This window comes from Furipterus horrens, unplaced genomic scaffold, assembly GCF_987537825.1.
Source record: "Furipterus horrens unplaced genomic scaffold, mFurHor1.1.pri manual_scaffold_2, whole genome shotgun sequence".
Lineage (NCBI taxonomy): Eukaryota > Metazoa > Chordata > Mammalia > Chiroptera > Furipteridae > Furipterus > Furipterus horrens.
The window spans coordinates 12314418-12333098 of record NW_028327172.1 but is presented as its reverse complement, the minus strand read 5'-3'; the positions used below and the strand labels follow the sequence as shown (position 1 = coordinate 12333098).

At 59.9% G+C, this 18681-nt stretch overlaps 3 protein-coding genes across 8 annotated transcripts in view; 1 reads left to right on the top strand and 2 right to left on the bottom strand.

The window, feature by feature from the left end:
- The first annotated feature begins 744 nt into the window (after nt 1-744).
- MDK (midkine) lies at nt 745-2842 on the top strand. Of its 2 annotated transcripts, none has more exons than XM_090262047.1 (5): nt 745-851; nt 1138-1214; nt 1377-1544; nt 1662-1823; nt 2507-2842. In XM_090262047.1, exons 2-5 carry the CDS (start codon nt 1139-1141, stop codon nt 2530-2532), a joined length of 432 nt encoding a protein of 143 aa, XP_090118173.1. In that variant the 5' UTR covers nt 745-851; nt 1138; the 3' UTR covers nt 2533-2842. The 2 variants fall into 2 exon arrangements, with proteins under 2 accessions (XP_090118173.1, XP_090118181.1); XM_090262055.1 differs by having other exon boundaries at nt 745-855.
- CHRM4 (cholinergic receptor muscarinic 4) lies at nt 2624-10529 on the bottom strand. The gene is made up of 2 exons (XM_090262035.1): nt 10470-10529; nt 2624-5556 (listed from the first exon to the last, which is right to left on the bottom strand). Exon 2 carries the CDS (start codon nt 5525-5527, stop codon nt 4091-4093), a length of 1437 nt encoding a protein of 478 aa, XP_090118161.1. The 5' UTR covers nt 5528-5556; nt 10470-10529; the 3' UTR covers nt 2624-4090.
- Nucleotides 10530-14144: 3615 nt separating this feature from the next.
- AMBRA1 (autophagy and beclin 1 regulator 1) overlaps nt 14145-18681 on the bottom strand; it is a 170488-nt gene continuing 165951 nt past the window's right edge. For all 5 annotated transcript variants that reach the window (XM_090261914.1, XM_090261923.1, XM_090261929.1 and 2 more), the window contains one exon: nt 14145-15658. In XM_090261914.1, the coding sequence (XP_090118040.1) occupies nt 15162-15658 (497 nt within the window). In that variant the 3' untranslated portion in view covers nt 14145-15161. The remainder of the gene's footprint in view (nt 15659-18681) is intronic.

Sequence of the window (18681 nt, the reverse complement as noted above, 5' to 3'; positions counted from 1 at the left end):
CAAAAGGGTGAGTGTGTGCTGAGGCCGGGTCTGGAACTTCTCAGACGGCTCTTGTCAGCTCCACGTCTTACTAAATGCAGGCCTGCGGGTTCCTTCTCCAGCTCCCCCACCCCTGCAAACCTGCGCTCCAGCAAAGGCGCAGCACCCCCACCCCCGGTCCCACATGCTTTCTCTGGGGTTCCTGTCCCAGGCTCCCAACCGAGCAAAGCACGTCCCTGCACACTTTGCGAAGCTGTATGACGAGGGAGAACGCCTTTCCAGCAGCAAGGGGGGCCCTGGGGGTCCTGGGAGGGCACCGGGGGCTCGGGGGACGGAGCCGCACGCAGGCTGAAACGCGAGGCCCGCATCGGGCCCAGTGACACACCGGGACTCCGTGCTCCCTCCTGGTCTCCATCGAAGCCTTTGCCGCCGAGAAGGGAGACTCGCGTCCTTTGGGAGTGGGGACGGCCCCTGGGAGGGGACCGAGGGCGAGGGTGGAAAGCTGGAGCCGGGGACGGGGGGATCAGGGCAGGACGGAGGCCGAGGGCTGGGAGACCCTGGGCGCAGAGGATGGGGGGCCAGGAGAGCCAGGCGTCTGAGAGCTGAGGACACCGGCGAGGTACGGGGACAGGCGGCGGGAAGCAGGGGTGGAGGCGCCAGGAACGCAAGGCGGGAGTGGAGGCGGGGACGCCGGGGTCGGGGGGCGGCGCGGGTTTAAGGGGAGGGGGCGGGGCGGGCCCTTCCTCAGTGGTGGGGGGGCGGGGGCCCATGTGACCGGCTCAGACCGGTTCTGGAGACAAAAGGGGCCGCAGCGGCCGGAGCGGGACAGGACGGGGCCGGCGCGGGAGGGAGCGAAGCAGCCCTGGCAGCAAGTGAGTGAGTGCGCGGGGCTGGAGGGGCCGCTGTGCACCTAGGGGCTGGAGGCAGGGTGGGGGTCTGAGCCGCGTCCCGGGCTCCGAGCATCCCCCGGGGGGCCGCCTCCCGGCCGTGCGCCCCGGCCAGCGGCCAGGAGTCGGCCCCTCAAGTTTACCCGTGCCGCGTGAGCAGCCCGAGCCTTTGGGCCTGGAAAACGGGAAAGCTGGGGAGAGCTGCGTGCACGCGGCTGCCCCGGTCGGGAAGGGGACGGGCGGGGAACCCTGACCCTTGCTCTCTCCCCAGGATGCAGCACCGAGCCTTCCTCCTCCTCGCCCTCCTTACCCTGCTGGCACTCACCTCCGCGGCGGCCAAAAAGAAAGGTAATGTGAGGTTTCGGGGATTGAAGGAGGGCTGGAGACGGGCGAGTGAGGCCGGCAGCCCGGGGTCAACCGCCTGGGTTCCGAGGCCAGGACCCCAGGGAGGGGCCCCCGTGCGAGTCTCTAGGGGTCCCCGGTCCGAGCTCTGTTCCCCATGCGTTTTAGACAAAGTGAAAAAGGGCGGCCCGGGGAGCGAGTGCGCAGAGTGGACCTGGGGGCCCTGCACCCCCAGCAACAAGGACTGTGGCGCGGGTTTCCGTGAAGGTACCTGCGGGGCCCAGACTCAGCGCATCCGGTGCAGGGTGCCATGCAACTGGAAGAAGGAGTTTGGAGGTGAGGTGGGGCACAGGTGGAGAACAGGGAAGGGGGTATCGCCTCACTGAAACCAGGGCAGACCAGTGGAGGGAGGCGCGGGCCGCCCAGTTCTGACCCCGGCCTCTCTCCCGCCAGCCGACTGCAAGTACAAGTTTGAGAGCTGGGGCTCCTGTGATGGGGGCTCTGGCACCAAAACCCGCCAAGGCACCCTGAAGAAGGCGCGGTACAATGCCCAGTGCCAGGAGACCATCCGCGTCACCAAACCCTGCACCCCCAAGACCAAAGCCAAGGCCAAAGGTCAGCCATGGGAGAGGGGCAGGGTCGTGGCAGGGGTTGCCCCCACCCGTGAGCGGGATGGTTAAGCCTGCGGTTTGGGGCCCTGGTGAGTGGTTTCTTGACATTCTCTGCACTGTTTACCTGTCTGCAGAGACGACTTAGGGGGGCACGGACCCACAGAAGGTGCTCAGGAGACAGTAAACCCTCTGGCCCCTGTAAGGACATTCACCCTGCTCTTTTGGAGCATTTGGCTTAGGGTCCTGGGAGAGTCCTGGGAGGGGTTGGCTTTGTCACCTGTCCAGCCCGCTGGAGCGTTTGGTCAGCTCTGCCCTTTGCAGTATGGAAGGACTACACTGTTCCTACTTCCTCTATCCCTTACCTTATTCCTGACTCCCCGCAGCCCAGAGGCCAGCAGGGCAAAGGTGAATCCGCCCACCGTTAGATGAGGAGGCGGGCGCCGTTGTCCGAGGTTGTCGGGACCAGGACTGGGACCCGACACTGGAAGATGATCTACTCCCCAGTGCTAGTTTCAGTTGCGGGAGAGTGAAAGGGCCCGCCGCATAATGGCTGCCCCATCCCTCCCGCTTTCTGGTCCGCTGGTTGGCAACCACTAGGGGGCAGAAGTTCTTCCCCTGATGTGTAGAGGGATCTTGACTGGGTCACCTGAATGAACTCTCCTGACGGTGTTTCTTTTTGTTTTACAGCCAAGAAAGGGAAAGGAAAGGACTAAGCGGCCAGGCCTGAATGCCAAAGAGCCCCTGGCCCACATCCTTGCTCTCCCACAGGCCCAAGATATAACCCACCAGTGCCTTTTGTACTTCAGCTTTATCAGCTTTATCAATCGTGCCCTGCCTGTTCCCCTTGCCTTCCCACCCCAACCCCAAGTGCCCCAAGTGGGGAGGGACGAGGGGTGCTGGGCAGCTTGAGTGTCCCCCAAGGGATTTCATTCCCGTGCCCCTTTTGTCCTTACCCACAATGATGCCATTGCTAAGAAACAAATAAATTCATTTTCTCCCAATAAAAGGTTTTTTCTTTCTTCCTTTTAATATATAAAAGCTCCTTCCTGGGGAGTTTGCTGTGGTAATTTGTTGGGAGTGGGAGATGGTGGAGGGAAGAGAAGGCTGGAGGAAAAGATGGCTTTCTTGGGGGCTTGGTGCCCCCCAGGAAAAGCAGCAGTTATGAAAGTTTCTTTCAAAGCCCTCTACTGTCCCATGAAAGGATGCCCCACCAAGTCCCCTGAGCCTTTCAGTCCTTGTTTCTGGGGGCGACACTATGGCTGGGGACTCACAAGACTCACTAGAGCTGACACTCCAGGCAAAGGTCCTTTGGTCCAGCCCACTGCCAATCAGGAAGGCTCTATCCATGGGGAGGAAAGACTGGGTGCTTGCCAGCTTTAACAACCCCTCCCCCCACTGGCACGGAAGTCTGTGTGGGTCAAGTTCACCCCTATTCTGTCTGGTGACTCAGGCCTCCCGCACACTGCAGAGGCCACTGCCCATCACAGCCCCACCTTCACTATGCAAGACCCCACACAAGCCCTCCTTGGGGAGGGGAGGGCTCTTCAGAACCAGGCAGATGCTCTCCGCTCAGGCTGGGGCCACCGGAAGCCGGACCTCAGTTCCTGAGTGAGACGCCCTCCCACCAGCCTATCATGACCGTTACCAGGGCTGTGCTGCGGAAGGAGGGGGTGCCCCGAAGCCCAGCCCACCCACCCATCCAACAGGTGCCTGGCTAAGTAGTTGCAGCAAGGAGAGATTTCTACCCCTGGTGTGGTATTTGAGAGGAGGGGGCTGAGCTTACATGCAGGGTGCAGGGGGGGCAGAAAGCACCAATTACAACAGAATGGGGGACCCTACTCTTCCCTCCCTGAGCCTCCTTTCCCAAGCATTGACCTCTGCTCACCCCAAGGAGGTCCTGGGCTTCTGCCCTCCTCCAGATGTCCATTCTTTCAGCCATGCTGGTTGGCCGTAGTGGGGCAGGGGCCCACATAGGTCAGTGCCCCCCACCCCAGCTCCCTGCGGCAGGGCAGTAGAGATGGGCCAAGCAGGCCTGATTCAGACACTTCCTGTGGCTGACCCTCCTCAGCCTGAGTAGAGAGCCAGTCTTTCCTCTGAATCCAGCCAGAGCCTCTTCTGGAGCCTCACAGGCTGTCGGGACCTCAGTTCTCCCTGTCAGCGATCATGAACACTGAGAGGCGCCTTCAAATCTTGGCCCTACAGCAACTGAGCCATGTGGTCCCCCAGCACACACACGCAACCACCAGCACCTCCTATGGCACCCCTGCCTGCCTACCTGGCAGTGCCGATGTTCCGATACTGGCACAGCAGCAGGTGCTTGAAGGTCTTTTTAAAGGTGGCATTGCAGAGGGCATAGCAGGCAGGGTTGATGGTGCTGTTGACGTAGCAGAGCCAGTAGCCAATGGACCACACTGTTTCAGGGATGCAGTTCTGGCAGAAGGTGTTCACCAGGACCATGACGTTGTATGGCGTCCAGGTGAGGATGAAGGCCAACAGAATGGCAAAGATGGTCCTTGTCACCTTGCGCTCCCGGGCTGCCATCTGCCGCTTCTTGCGCACCTGGTTGCGGGCAATGCTGGCAAATTTGCGGGCCACGTTGGCTGCCGGACGCATGCCAGCTGGCGTGGCAGGCACAATCTCGATGGCTGTCACACACTCGTTGCCTGTGTGCTTCGTCACGATCTGGATCTTGGACCATTTGGAGGCTGGGTTGAGAGCCCGAGGCTGCAGGCGATGGGCGGGTGTGGCGGGTGTGGTGGTCTCTGTGGTTGACAGCTCTGTGGGTGGGCGTTCCTTGGTGTTCTGGGTGGCGCTGCCTGAGCTGGACTCATTGGAAGTGTCCTTGTCCGCCACTGGGCGGGGCGGGGGCGGCAGGACCGGGGGCGGGGCCTCCTCCAGCTGCCCGTTGCGCAGCTGCTGTTGCGCAGCTTCTCCCGGTGGGGCCTTCTTGATGCTCTGCTTCATCAGGGGGCTCTTGAGGAAGGCCAGCGTCTTGGCCTTCTTCTCCTTCGGGCCTTCGGGCCGGTGCTTGTGAACTCGGCTGCGGCTGGCCAGGGAAATGTGAATGTAGAGCACAGTCATGATGACCACGGGCAGGTAGAAGGCAGCGATGGCAGTGCCAAAGGTCACCGCCGGGTTGGACAGAAACTGGATGAAGCACTGGTTGTCTGGCACTGTTCGCTCGCCCACCACAAACTGCCAGAACAAGATGGCAGGTGCCCAGAGCACAAAGGACAGGACCCAGGCAGCAGCGATCATGAGGCCCGCCATCTTGGTGGTGCGCCGGGCCGGGTAGGTGAGGGGCTTGGTGACGCAGAAGTAGCGGTCAAAGCTGATAATGAGCAGATTCATGACAGAGGCGTTGCTCACCACATAGTCCAGGGCCAGCCACAGATCACAGACCACGGCGCCCAGAGGCCAGTAGCCCTTGATGATGTACACGGTGTAGAGGTTCATGGAGAAAGCGCCAATGATGAGGTCCGCACACGCCAGGCTGAAGAGGAAGTAGTTGTTGACTGTCTGCAGCTGCCTGTTGACCTTGATGGACAGCATCACCAGGATGTTGCCCACCACAGTCACCAGGCTCAGCGAGCCTGTCACCGTGGCGATGAATACCATCTCCACTGTCTCGTAGCGGTTATGGGTTGATGTGACCAGACGCACAGACTGGTTGCCCGCACTGCCATTAATCGGTGTGAAGTTTGCCATTTTGGTTAGCAGTGCTGGGCGGGCAGTGTCTGGAGAAGGAGAGGGAGAGAGAAGAGGTGAACTGCTGGAGGGGATTAGAGGGGTAATGTTGGGTAAACTGGAGTCAAGGGGGCAGAGGAACCCCACCCTCAGACCACTCCGTCCCATCTCCTCCTCGTTTGTTCGTGCATCATTTATCAAGTGAGCTCTGGGGGCTGTGGTTACAGGAGTGGGTGCAACACACACAACCCCCCCACTCCACACACACAGAGTTTACGATCCAATCAGGGGAGACATACAAACGAAGGAGCAACAACAGAAAAGCGCTAGAGAGGAAACAAGGCAGGGTGATGGTGATGGGCAGAGTGAATCAGAGGACAGGCAGCAGTGGCCCCTGCTGCTTGACAAGTGAAGGCCTCTCCGAGGAGGCGAGCTGGATGGTGACACAGGGAGCCCCATGAAGAGCTTCAGCAGGTGGCCTAATCAAGGGCAATGGCAGGAGCAAAGGCCCTGAGGCATGTGTGAGGCAAGGACAGAGGGCCAGTGTGGGTGGGACCCAGAAAAGGGAGTGGGGAGGGGACAAGTGTCCCCAGATGTCAGCATGGGACTCTGGTCAGCGCTGTTCATTCAGCCCTTGTCATTTCTCTCTCTTTTGTTTTTCTTTCAAGATTTTATTTATTTATTTTTAGAGGGAGGGGAAGGGAGGGAGAAAGAGAAGGAGAGAAACATCAATGTGTGGTTGCCTCTTGTGTGCCCCCAACTAGGGACCTGACCTTCAACCCAGGCATGTGCCCTGACTGGGAATCGAACTGAAGACCCTTTGGTTCTCAGGCCGGTGCTCAATCCACTGAGCCACACCAGCCAGGGCTGGTCATTTCTTAAGCAAACATTACCAGGGACCTGCTCTCCAATCCCTATAGCAAGCACTGGGGACAAAAAAAGAGTATATATTAGCAGCTAACATTCATCCCACCAAGTGCCAGACACTTTCAACACTTTTTGTAAGTATTAACTCATTTTATCCACACAACAAACCTATGAAGTAGGCACCGTTGTTTTTCACTGCTTATAGACAAGGAAATGGAGACACAGAGGTGTTAACCGGACCAAGATCCCACAGCTCCTTGATGTCATGTTGTCCCAGAGCTAAGAGTTCTGGCAGATGGAGGACCAAAGAGTCCCAGGAGCCAGTGAGCCTACCCGGGGAGAAGGCCTCCCAGGGCCAGAGGCGGTGGCGTGGAGCTGTGAGCCTTGAGGGGGAGGGGAGTGCTATGCAGAGAGGCTTAGGGAGGTACACTGCCTCTCCTAGAGCCCTCAGCCCCGCCGCAGGGCATGGGGTGAGGTGCAGGGCTCCTGGGGTCTGTCAGCACCCAGGGGCTGAGACTCAGGAGCCATCAGAAGCCCACAGGGCTCTTCAACTGAGGAAAGACACCCCAGGTCCAGCCCCAAAGGGCGACAGTATCCCAGAGGGAAGAAAGGGGCTGCTGCAGGAGAGCCTGCCCCTGAGGGCACCCCTGGCTTCCGTTCCACATGCTCCTCCTCACCTCCCCTCCTCCTCTTCCTCTCCCAAACATGTGAGGGAGGCCCACGCCCAGTGCACTGTGCCTGGACACCCGCCAACACAGGCACCATTACACACACACAAGGGCCCCATCACAGCCCCGCCAGCCACTGTCGTACCCCCAGTTCCGTGCGTCTGTGTGAGAGAGAAACGGAGAGGGAGAGGCAACAGGGAGGGAAGAGCCCTCACCCTGGAGCTGGGCTCCAAGGCCAGCAGGGATCTGGCTGCATAGCCTTGGACAAGCCACCTCACCTTCCAGAACCTCTCTCATTAGCAAGATAGAGAGGACTCTTCCTGGAACAACCTCCCTCCCGAGCAGCGAGAGCAGCTATGGGGATCAGCAACTGAACTCTACTGGAGGCTGGAGCCAAGTCTCCGGGTGACCCTCCAAGCCTGGCCTCAGCCCCCCCCCCCCCCGCCACCCCCATCACAGACACAGACCCAGCCTCCTGGCCTGGTAGGTTGAAGTCATCTGCCCAAATTCTCCGTTCACTATAAGCTCAGAGATGGGTGGTGTCACCCCCCAAGGTCACAAGTGAGTCAAGAACAAAGGCCAGATAATGCCCCTTGCCCAGGTGCCCTTCACCTGTGAGAGCCTCTGAAATAAGACCTCAGCTGTCACCCTCTGAGCTGGGAGGGCGGATGCACCAGGTTGGAGAGGCTGCCCTCCCCAGACACATGCAGACAGGTGCAAGGTGGGCAGGAGAAGCAGTCTGTCAGCCAGCCCCAAGGAGACCCTCCCAGCAGCCTCTCAGGGCCTGGGCCCAGCCAGCGAGATCAGAAGGGGGTTGGAGGTGCCAAAGAGGAAAAACATAATCACTCTTGTTTATTGAGTGTTAACAATGAGTCAGGAATCCCTCTGAGCTTTTTGTATAGATTCTCCGGTTTAATCCTTAAGGCAGCCTGAAAAGGCAGGTAATATTAGTATCCTCATCTTAAAGGTCGATCTTCTTACAGATGATGTCAGTTAGTTAACCTGCCCAAAGGCACTCAGTGTGTAAGTAGGGACAGGGTGGATGGGGGTCGGGGGGTGGGTTGGATGGCATTAGAACCCAGGAGCCACCTTCTCAACCCCGAGGTGCTTCTGCCTCACAGCTGATTTCCTGCCTCTGCTCTCCCCAGCTTAACCACATAAGAAGCGATGGATCGGGGGAGTCTTGGGTAGGGTCCCCACCCATGCTCCGCCCCCTCCCTCACTTAACTTTCCCATAACAGATCTCTAGTCTCCATTGGGGACATCTTGTCTCCAGTGAGGTGGCCGGTGCTTTAGTCTCGCTCTGGGCTCGCTTGGGGAAGCTGCCAGCTGTAGGCAGGGCGTGATGAAGTGACTGCCGGCCCTCCACCGCAGCTGCCTTTCTGGACCCCTCAGAGTCTTCCGCAGACACCTTGGCCGTAACTCTCCTTGGCGCTTTTCTTTGGGATCCAGGTGGCCTGGGATCTGGTGAAGCGAGCAGCCCCGCCCAGGACTGTATGCACCGCTAGATGGCAATGTCGGTCCCTGGGTGCCTGCTCGGGACCTAGAGCTGGCCCCCAATCTTGGCCACCGCCCCCAACTCCAACAAGACCGCGAACACAGAGGAGGCCCCAGGCAGGAATCCCCTCTCTCGGTCCCGCCCGGGAGCTGCCCTCGGCGCCGCGCAGGGTTCAGTGGTAGGAAAATAAGGACACCCAGATTCCACCCGGCACCTGGCGAGGAACGCGTGGACGGGAAGGCGAGTGCGTGTTTGTGTGTGATTACTGGGGAGCGCGAGTAGAAGCTAGTAGCTGTCTGCATGTGCGTGTGTGTGCGCGCGCTCAGCCACGCCTGGATACCAGAGCGCCCCGTGTGTGCGTGAGCATGCCCGTTCCCTGTGGACACGTGCGTGTGCATGCGTGTGCGTGCCTGGAGTGCTGTGGCCTGGGGGCTGCACACGGCTCGGGTGTGCCTGTGCCTGTGGGCTTGCGTACACGAACAAACGCAGGGCCGACAGTAAGTGACCCGCCACATTCCAAAAGCTCTGCGGGGAGATTCAACCCAGATCTTGGCTGTCTGAGCGCCGATCAAGTCGGGCCAAGAGCCGGCGTCTGGATTGCGCCCTGCCCGTGGGGTGGGAAAGAGTCCGGGGCAAGAGGAAAGGCCAGACTACACTGAAGTGTGCGACGGCCCCCTGAACTTGCGGCATCGTGTTAGCTGAGTGCGCGGTGGTGTAGTGCCCCCAATGCTGCGGTGGAGAGTCGCAGCCTTGAACTGACTTCTGTCGAGGGGCTGCTGCTGGAGTCCCCTAGTCGGTCTTGCGGAGCACCAGGCTCGGCTCACAGTGCCCGCTGCGTGTTATCGCCAAAGGGCGCCGGTGAGAGAGTGCGGGCAGCACCCTCATAACCAGGAGGCTCAGAAGATGGACAGTGAAGATTCTTCTCCCACACTCCTAGCCCTGTCCCCCGCTGGGGAAGCACCGTGTGGCCCCAGCGTCTAGAAGGGGACACCCGGTTTCTCAAGCCCAGGGATTGGTTGGGCCTCTAGGGTCCGGTTGGGACTTATTACTGGGCCCATCTGGAGGCTCCTCCACGTTGTCCCGGTGGTCCATGGGGCCCTGTCTCTCCAGTGCCCCACCCTCACCCAAGCCCTGAGCTTGCAGTTCCTGCAGCCTCTGGGCGTGGGCAACGGTTTTTTTTTTTTGTGTGTGTGTGGTTTTTTTTCTGCCGGGTCCTCGAGATCCCCCATCCCCCTTTCCAGGATCAAACAAGAGCGCGTGCTCTGGACACAGTGAGGGGTGGGGGGTTCTCAGGCTTTTACTCTAGGGCTTCGGGAACGCTGTGGCCCTTGGAGTGGGAGAGAAGACTCAGGAATTCAGGGGATAGGAGGGCACGGGGGATTTGGCGCAGACACTGTTCCTGACACTCCAGCCACGGGCGTCCGGGTTTAAAGCTGGATCTCCGATTCTGCACCTGGGCAACAGCGGGGAGGGGGAGTCTTGGAATGGGGGAGGGGCGCCAAGAAAGGGCAGGGGTGCTTTCCGTCGGGGTCCAAGGTCGCCAGCTGGAGGACTCCGGGGCCAGGAGTGGGCTGGCAGGGACGGGGGACGGGGAGATAGGCGGGGAAGGCTCTTTGGGGCTCCAGCGCCCGGCGCCCGGCAGAGCCGCCAGTGGGAGGGCTGGAGTGCGGGGTCCCGCCCCCGACGGCTGCCCCCGGCCTCCTTGCGGGCTGAGAGCGGCACACCCTACCGACTTCCAGAGGCGCACCTGGAGGAACCTTCCTTCCAGCGGTCCTCTCTGCGGCTCCCAGCACTGCGCTCGCCCCGAAGCAGCCTGGGGCTCCGTCTCAGTCGGACCAGCCTCCGAGGAGCCTCAGAGGGTCCGGGAGCCCCGCATCCTTCTCCCCCAACCGAGTACCCCCGCCCCCGCGCCGCCGCGGAAGTCACTTACCACACACCTCCGCCCCACTCCACTCGCACCTGACAGACGGCGGGCTAGGAGGGCGGCCCCGCGGGCCAGCGGGCGGGGCGGGCAGCCGGGCCGCGGGCCGGGGGCGGGGACGCGGTGCTGAGGGGCGGCCCCTGCTCCGCCCGCAGCTCCCTGCGCTGTGGCTCCGACTTGCGCTCACGCTCGCACTTTTCCCCAAGCCGCGTGATGTCACGGGGTAGCAGCCAATCCTGGTGGGGCCGCACCGCCCGCCCGGGGCCGGCCACCCAACGAGGACGCGCGGGGGGCACCACCAGGGCGTCGGGGACCCCAGCTACGCGCGCCCCTCACTGGAGCCGGCCGGCAGCTCCCCGCTAGGGCACTGTGGGGGTACCACCCACGGTTGAAAGAGCTGCTTAGCTTGGGGCTCGGACCTCCGGGAGGCTGGGGGTGGGGTGGGGTGGCGCGTTGTCATGGGGACGCGGCGCCCCCTCGCGGGCTTGGTGGGGGGGGTTTGAGAGCTGGCAGCCCTGTCTGGCTGCTCTTCCCGCCTCCGCTCTGACCAGGCACCGGGGACTAGGAGATTGTCTTGCGCCCAGCCTGGATCTCACTCCCTACGTGGCCCCGTGCGCACTTGGACCTCATAGGCACGAGCGTTTGACCCCAACAGGTTATGAATGGGTGCGATGGGCTCCGCCGCCACGGCTCCGTCGGGGCCGAGGGCCGGCAGTTTCCAACCCCGGGGCTGCGTGTGGGCCCCTGCGAAGCTAGAGAGGAGGGGCGCCGTCGGGGCTTGGCTGGGAGCTGGGGCGAGAAGAGCAGCGAAGGTCCGCCTGGGAGGCAGGAGCCCGCCCATCGCACACAACCCCCGCCCGCCGCCACCCCCCACCCCGCCCGGCTCCCTGCTCCCGCGCTCCAGGCTGGGGAAGGGGTGCGCACCCTTTCTCCAGGCCCGGGAAGGGATACGCAGCCCATCCAGCTGAGCCCTTAAGGGCGAGTTCACCGATTTCTTTGAGGGCAAGCTCAAGGTCACCTGGGCGGAGCCCCGAACAAGACCCCAGAGGGCGAGCCACTGGTCTCTTGGGGTCTCCTGGAACCGCACTGGTCGGAGCCTGGGGACTTGCAGCCTTGCCTGAGAGGAGCTGGAGGGCCCGGGCGCCCGCGGGACCAAGATCCGGGTGGCTTCAGCACCTCGGAGAGCTCCGCCTCAGCCCTGACCTTGTGTGCTCCGCTTCGCGAGACCAGGAACCAGCGCTTTCTGCCTCCCTCTGAGACGGATGTTCCTGGGGCCGGCCAGGGTCGGTTCGCTCCCCACGCCCGGGGCCCCGAGGCCTGTCACCCAAACACCTGGTTAACCTTAAGATTCATGGTTCCTTCTTTTGGAATAACAACTCAAGTCCCACCTTTCCTTCGCCCTCACCTAAGGGACGGGTGGAGGGCTGTGCGTGGGGTGGGAGGTGGTGGAGGCGGGTACGAAGTGGAGGGGACGCGGCAGGAGCTGCCAGAGAAGGGGCTGGAACGCGGGCAAGAGCCAGCGCTGCGGGGCTCTTGGTGTGGAGGTCGGTCCCCAGTGCTCAGGAGGGCGAGGGCTGGAGAAGCCATTACCCTTTACATGAGAGAAGTACTACTGTTCTTGCGCCGACTTCACAGATGAAGAACAAGGTTTAGTTGGTTCATATGACAATTTGATGTCAGTCCTGCCGGGTGTGTGTGTGCAGGGGCAGAATGTGGGGAGGTCTGATGCAAGTCAGATGGGGAGACAAGCAAGGCCAAGAACTGGAGGCCGCAGAAACCGGAAATGTCTCCAACTACGGCTTGAATTCTTCCACTGTCAGGCAAGGTTGCTCCAGTTTCTCTGAAATCCATTATCTGGCGCGGCCGCTGGCCTCCCCTACCCCAGAACCCACAGTGGAAACGTGTAGAGCTGACCTGGAGACCAGACTTGGTTTAGGCTTTGCTCTCTCTGCCTTTGGTCCAATTGGGTCCACAACTTGGGCCCATAGAACTTCTCTGGATCTAGCTCATCTCCAAATGGGCTTGCCAAGCTCTGTCCTGCTGAGCCCTTGTTACGATATACAAGGGGCCCCAAGAAGGCTTTATGACCTCTGGGGAGGCTCTATCCACCGCGCAAGGGCTTTCTAAGCAAAGAGGTTGGTGGTGTGACAGGAAGGTGTTGATGGGGCCTCCAACAGGTACGGCTGGGCTCATCCTTGGCCAGGAAGTGCAGAGGTGGGGCCAGGCAGGCCCAAATTTGTATCGCCTCAACCACAAGTCTGAATATCCCTTTTTCCAAAATAACAGTGCAAGTCAGAGTCCACCTGGATTCAAACCATGGCTCCACTAGTAATACCAGTGCCTACCTCACAGGGTTTCCATGATGAGGACTGAGAAATTACTCTTTGGAGTCCTGGGCACATGGTTCACAATACATTTATAGTCCCCACTGTCAGACCAAGAAATGCTTCCTTGATTACAGTGGGGCCCCTCCTCCTTCCACTTGTCAATACATAGCTCAAATCCTACCTCTTCAAGGACACCTCCCCTAACCGGCGCTCTGTGAGCGCAGATGACTGGAATTATAGAGCTGGAAGTAACAGAGGTTGCATAGGACCGGCCCAGCATCCTATTGCAAGGGAGGGAAGTGAAGCAGAGAAAAGGCAAGTGGCTTGCCCCAGGTCACACAGCTAGCTGATGTCTTTTAGCCCAGAGTCCACTATTATATGTAACTTTTTAGAAAATTCTAGTGTTCTTAACTATGTAACTCTTCAAACTGTTTTGTATTACTTGCCCACTTCATCTTTGTTTTGTCTCTGTTGGGGTAGAACCTAGAACGATGCATGACCCATGGTGCCTGGGACAGAGCTGGGCACACAAGATACTCATGAAGCACTTGTTGCTGGCAAAAGCCCTGGGGTGGCTCTGAGTTACCTGTATACCTCTAAGGTTTGGGACAGACACCCTTCTGCCACTTTTTTCTTTTAAGGTTTTACTTATTTTTAGGGGGGGTGGCGAGGGAAGGACAGAGAGAGGGAGAGAAACATCTATGTGAGAGAGAAACCACCATTGGCTTCCTCCCACACACCTTCAACTGGGGACCTGGCCCGAAACCCAGGCATATGCCCTGACCGGGGTCGAACCAGTGACCTTTTGGTTTGTAAGGACAACACCCAACCCACTGAGCCACACCAGTCAGGGCACCCTTCTGCCACTTTCTAACTGTCTTGAAACTTGAAGTGGCCAAGGCCCACGAATAGAGCAAGTTCTTCACTCACTGTACTGAGGACACCAAGTAGAGACCCGAAGGGTCAGCAAATGGCATCTTTGAGGGAGGCCTACAGGTAAGACCAAGCTCCCTGCCTGGCCCGCCTGACACCCATTGTGTGTGGTTTCCTAGAACTGGATAGGAAGCAAATCGAGTGACCTTCTGTCATTCTCACCTCCCCACCTGTCACTGTTCAAGGTACCCCGATCCTTAGCAGGCTCACAGGAAGCAGAGGCGGTGAAACATGGAAGTGGGCTATAAAGCAGGGGTAAGCGCAGCCCTTACCTGATTGTCTTCTGCTGAGGCATCAGACACTTAGGACCGAGGCACCAAGAACGGTGCCTGGGAGAACCTGGCCCAGCCCAGTTCAAAGACGCCCTTTTGCCTCCCCTTCATCACCCTCTTTAAGATCCTCCACAAAAACAAGAGGAGCCTGGTGAGGGGCATGTCATCATTTTAATGATGTAGATCTTTGGTGTTTCCCTCATTAGCAGTCAGACTATCCCCTCTCCTCCCACCACAATGTTTCTATGATGAGTTACAAACAAAAAATCACATTTTCATACTAAAAACAAAATAATCAGAGCCTTGATTTTTCCACTAGAAACTACACGTACAGTTCAAGATTCCACATGCAACACCTTAAATCACAGACCAAGACCTCACATTCTGACCTGGAGTCTCGTCCCCTCCCCCAGCCGTGGGCTGGCTCTGGCCTAGGCTCAGGTAATACTGACACCCACAGGTGCTGCTCTGAGGGCCTTGGGGGGTGGGGAGGGAGGAGCCTGGTGAACAAGCGCTGGGGGCTGGCCTGCCTACACCCCCCACTCCTGAGTGAGGGCCTGCCCACCATCCCTTGACCCCATCCTCTACTAGGCAAGCAAGCTTCCCCCTTCACTCCACGGCTGTCCCCAGTAGCAAGTGCAGGAAGTCCCTGTCCTCAGGAATGTGGGAGCCTGGCCTGACCCCTGACAGTGGTCTCGGCAGGAGGATGAAAGAGAGGCTGAAGCTTGGAAGGCTCCGAGTGAGAGATGGTTTCGGGGGGTCGGGCTGCTTCTCTTGCTCTGTGGGTCGAGGTGGCTTGACCCACAAAACAGGTGGACACTGTCCAAGACTGGCCCAGATCTGAAAGACTGCTCACCTTTCTGGGGCTCTCTGCCCAGGGCTGAGTCCCTTGAGCCCTGTTTCTAGAAGAAAGCGGGGTTCATAGCAGGAATACCCACTTCCTCCACCATTTACACCCAGCACAGCAGTGTGGCTCCCTGGCTCCAGATCCTGGAAGGTTCTAGTCCCGAGGCCTCACACCCACTGACTCTGACTTCCTCTTGACCCCCACCCTCTCGCTCCTGTCCCGATGCAGCCCGCAGCTCTTCTGCGTGTACAGCCCCCAGGCAGCTGTGAGGTCCGACTTCTGCTCAGCGGTCTGAGGGAGGCACCAGTGCGCACGTGTGTCTCTACCTGTTCCGTGGCTCCCCGCTGGGGGGTGCGGCATCCCCCCTGCCGCCGCCACCACTGTCAGGAAGGTGGTTGCTATTGGTCAGGTCGCAGTGCAGGGCTGGTCCCTCAGTGCCAGGAAGGGGGCCGGGAGGAGGGGCAGGGGAGGAAGAGAGCAGGGCAGGCTGGGGGGACTCCCGCCCGGGGGTCCCAGGCTGGTCCCAGGAGGCTGTCCGCGGGCTCAGGCCTCGCTCTGCCAGCTGCCCGGGTTCCAGGAGCAGGCCCCGAGAGGTGGAGGGCTGGGGCGAGGAGGGGCGGGCGGCGCCGGGCTCGGCGCCCGTCTGGGAGCCGCGGTGGATGCGGTGGCTGACGATGATGTTGTTGCCGAAGCCGCCCATGGAGGCCATGGTGGTGCTCTGCTCCCGCTGCACCACGGCTGTCATGCCCCCCTCGGCCATCAGCCGCTGGATCCTGCTGAGGGCATCTTCCCCGCCTGCCCCGTACTCCGAGCCCTCACCTGGAAGCACAAAGCAGGAGATGCAGGGAATGCGTTGCTGGCCTGGTCCTCTGAGCCAGGCAGGTGACTGGAGCAACTGGGGGAGCTCTAGGCTAAAAGCCGAAACAGGAGGCCCGCCCCCTCATTCTTTGCGTCCTCCCTCCCCAGGCCCTTCTCGCTGCTGGGTAGAGCTGGCCCTCCGGGCAGCCAGGGTCACAGCTGTGGGATGGGGCCGTCCCCTCCCTGGCAGCACAGCCGTTCTCCCTCAGGCTTGCGCTCGGCCCAGCCTGCTGCTCCCCAGAGCTCCTGGTTAACTCCGCCCGCCTACCTCCCAGCCCCCAGGGCAGCTGCCTGTCCACACTGCCCCTCGGGCGGCTCAGCGCCAACTCCCACGGCAGGGGGACCGAGAACCCGCAGGGCTCAGGGTCAACTCGGAGCCTCAGCACCAGCACAGCTTCACCCCGTGCGCCGAAAGGGCTGCCTGGGGAGGACCAGGGGCCGCCCTACTGCTTCCCAAGAACTCGGCTGCGCCGAGGGCCTCCCCGCCTGGCCTGAGGCCTGAGGCCTGCTGGCCCTGGAGCGCACTGCTGGGCTCCGTGCCGGGGGCACCATCGGCTCCTTCCATGGAGCTCGCCCCCAGGGGCAGGACAGGGCCCTACGGGAGCTGCCACAGCCAGGTGCTCAGAGGCTCCCAGACCCGGGCCTCCTGTCCTCTCCCACGCTGTCTGTGGCCCCGGCCCTGGCCACCTCTCACCATGGCTGTATTTCCTGCCTGGGCTTCTTGCTTTGTATATCGTCCCTTTCCGCCTGCCTCCGTGCTGCTGCTATTACTATTCCATTAAGCTCCGATTCACTGAGTTCTGGTTAAATCCATACTTGTCCAAACCAAGCAGTTCCAAGAGCCTCCAAGTAGTCAAGACTCCTTAGCTTGAGATTTAAGGGCCCTCTAGTCAGGTCCCTGCCATAGCCCGACCAGGAAGGACCTCTTCCTGCACCCCAGGACCTCACTAGAGCCGACTGAGCGCCACTGTGTGCCTGCCTGCCCGTCTGCCTGTAGGGGGACGCTCTGTGGAGGCTCCGCCTGCTCTGCGCTTGCCCACTGCCTCACATCTAAGGTCCACTTATCTTTAAGGGCCAAGTCAAGTACCACCTCTCCCCCAGACTGCCGTTGTCCCCCAGCTGGCAGTGGCCACTCCTCCCGAGCCCTTGCAGTGCCCACGCCTCTCCATGTAGGACTTATCCGTGGCTGTGAGTTCCAGAAGGCCTCACACTAAGTTTCATGCGTCTTTGGGCCCCGTGTCTGATGAGTGGTCCCGAACGTGGTGTGTGTCAGGTGAGTGAGCAGGTGAGTCAGGGCTCCCAGATGCTCCAGACCTCAGGTGGCTTCTGAACACTGACCACACGTCCCCTCTGCTGGACAGACTTGTGCCTGCTCCCTTTCTGGACTTCTTTGAGGGAAGAAACATGGCTTCATTTCTGAATCTGATTTCCTCTGCACTACCTTTGAATTCATGGTCCCTCATACAATACCAGACATACATTAAGTGCTCAAAAAAGACTGGATGAAGAATTAAAAATGTACACACCAAGGACTTCCTGAGGGCTGGGTGCAGACCGCTTTAGCCCCAAGAGCTGTGGGCTGTGCTTTTCTCTTGGGAACACTAAGCCAAAGCTAAGGGCCGCTGAAGGCAGCCATGGCCAAGGAGTCCAGCTATTAGCTCCAGGAGCAGCGGCGGCCACAAGGGTCAAGCCTACTGTCTCCTTCCCTGTAGCAAAAGCATTTTTTTTTGTCTTTGAAAAATGGGAAATTGATTTAGTGTTGACATGAGATACTTTCCTTGGCAAGTTCTAAGGTGCATTCTGGATGCAGAGGCCAGGGTGGACCAGCAACTTCCCATAACACACTATGACCTCATTTAATTCTGGGAGTTGCACTGCCCAGAAGAGGAAAGGGAGGTTGAATCGAAGTTCTAAGAAGCTGTGCTCCCTGCCCTCAGCGGGCATGCTGGCCTTCCAGCCCCTCCCTGGTCCAGAAGGCTACCATGGCCAGTCTAACCATTGTCTCCTCCCAATAGGAGAGAGGCCCAGACAACCTTTTCCCAGCTGCATGAGGCAGAACCGTGGGCTCCCTGAATAGTGTGGCCAAGCTCAGCGCAGGGCCTTGCCTCCACTCGGTTCCTTCCTTCCTCACACTTCCTCTGTGCCTACTGTGCGCCAGTGCTGGGAACGAACAGGGACACCCGCGAACACTCCCTCCCTTTCTGAGTGACAGGGTAGGGAGCTTTCAAGTTGGATGAGCTAAAAACCTGACACCTGCAAATTCCCTCTGTGGAAGGCCTCTTCTGGAAGTCCTAGAAAGAGCTGAATGGACTTTAATCAAACTTTTATGGAACAAGAAAATGAAGAGTAGCCTGGGAGCCGTGTGGTGCCCACTGATGGGAATGGGCTGAGAGTGGCAGGCCACTGAACAGTAGTTACTGCAAGCAGAGCTGGTTTCCCACACTCATCAATCTGGGTCCCTGTCTTCCAGCTACGCCCAGAAGGTTAGCCAGCCTGATGGGTTTCCTCTACGTGTTCACACAGATGTGGCCACCAGTTTGCCTCCATGGAGAGAGATGGCAGAGGCTGGGCATGGAGTGGTGTGCAGAGCAGCTGCACCTGCCTGCTGGATGGGGAAGGTGGGCCAGAGACAGAATCTGTGCCCAAGAGGCCTGATTCCTGCCCCCCAGCCCCCACCCCCGCCTCCCGACCAGAGCAGCAGGAGTGGTCAGTGGTCAATGAGATCAGCCCCTCAGAACAAGGCTCCTGGCCCCTGGAGAGAGGACGCTGGCCAGTGACGTCTGTCAATTCCCACATCCCTCCCCCCAGCCCACACCTCCCCTCCTCCCCTTAGTTCTTTCTAAGCATGTCTCTTTCTGAAAGGGTCTGAGAAGAACTGGAGGTCCTGAGCTCTAGGCCAAGTTTACAAGGCCACAGACAGATGCCGCGAGCTGAAAGCCTACTGAGGCCAGGTGCTAGCTCCTGACGGCTACGCCTGCTGAGGA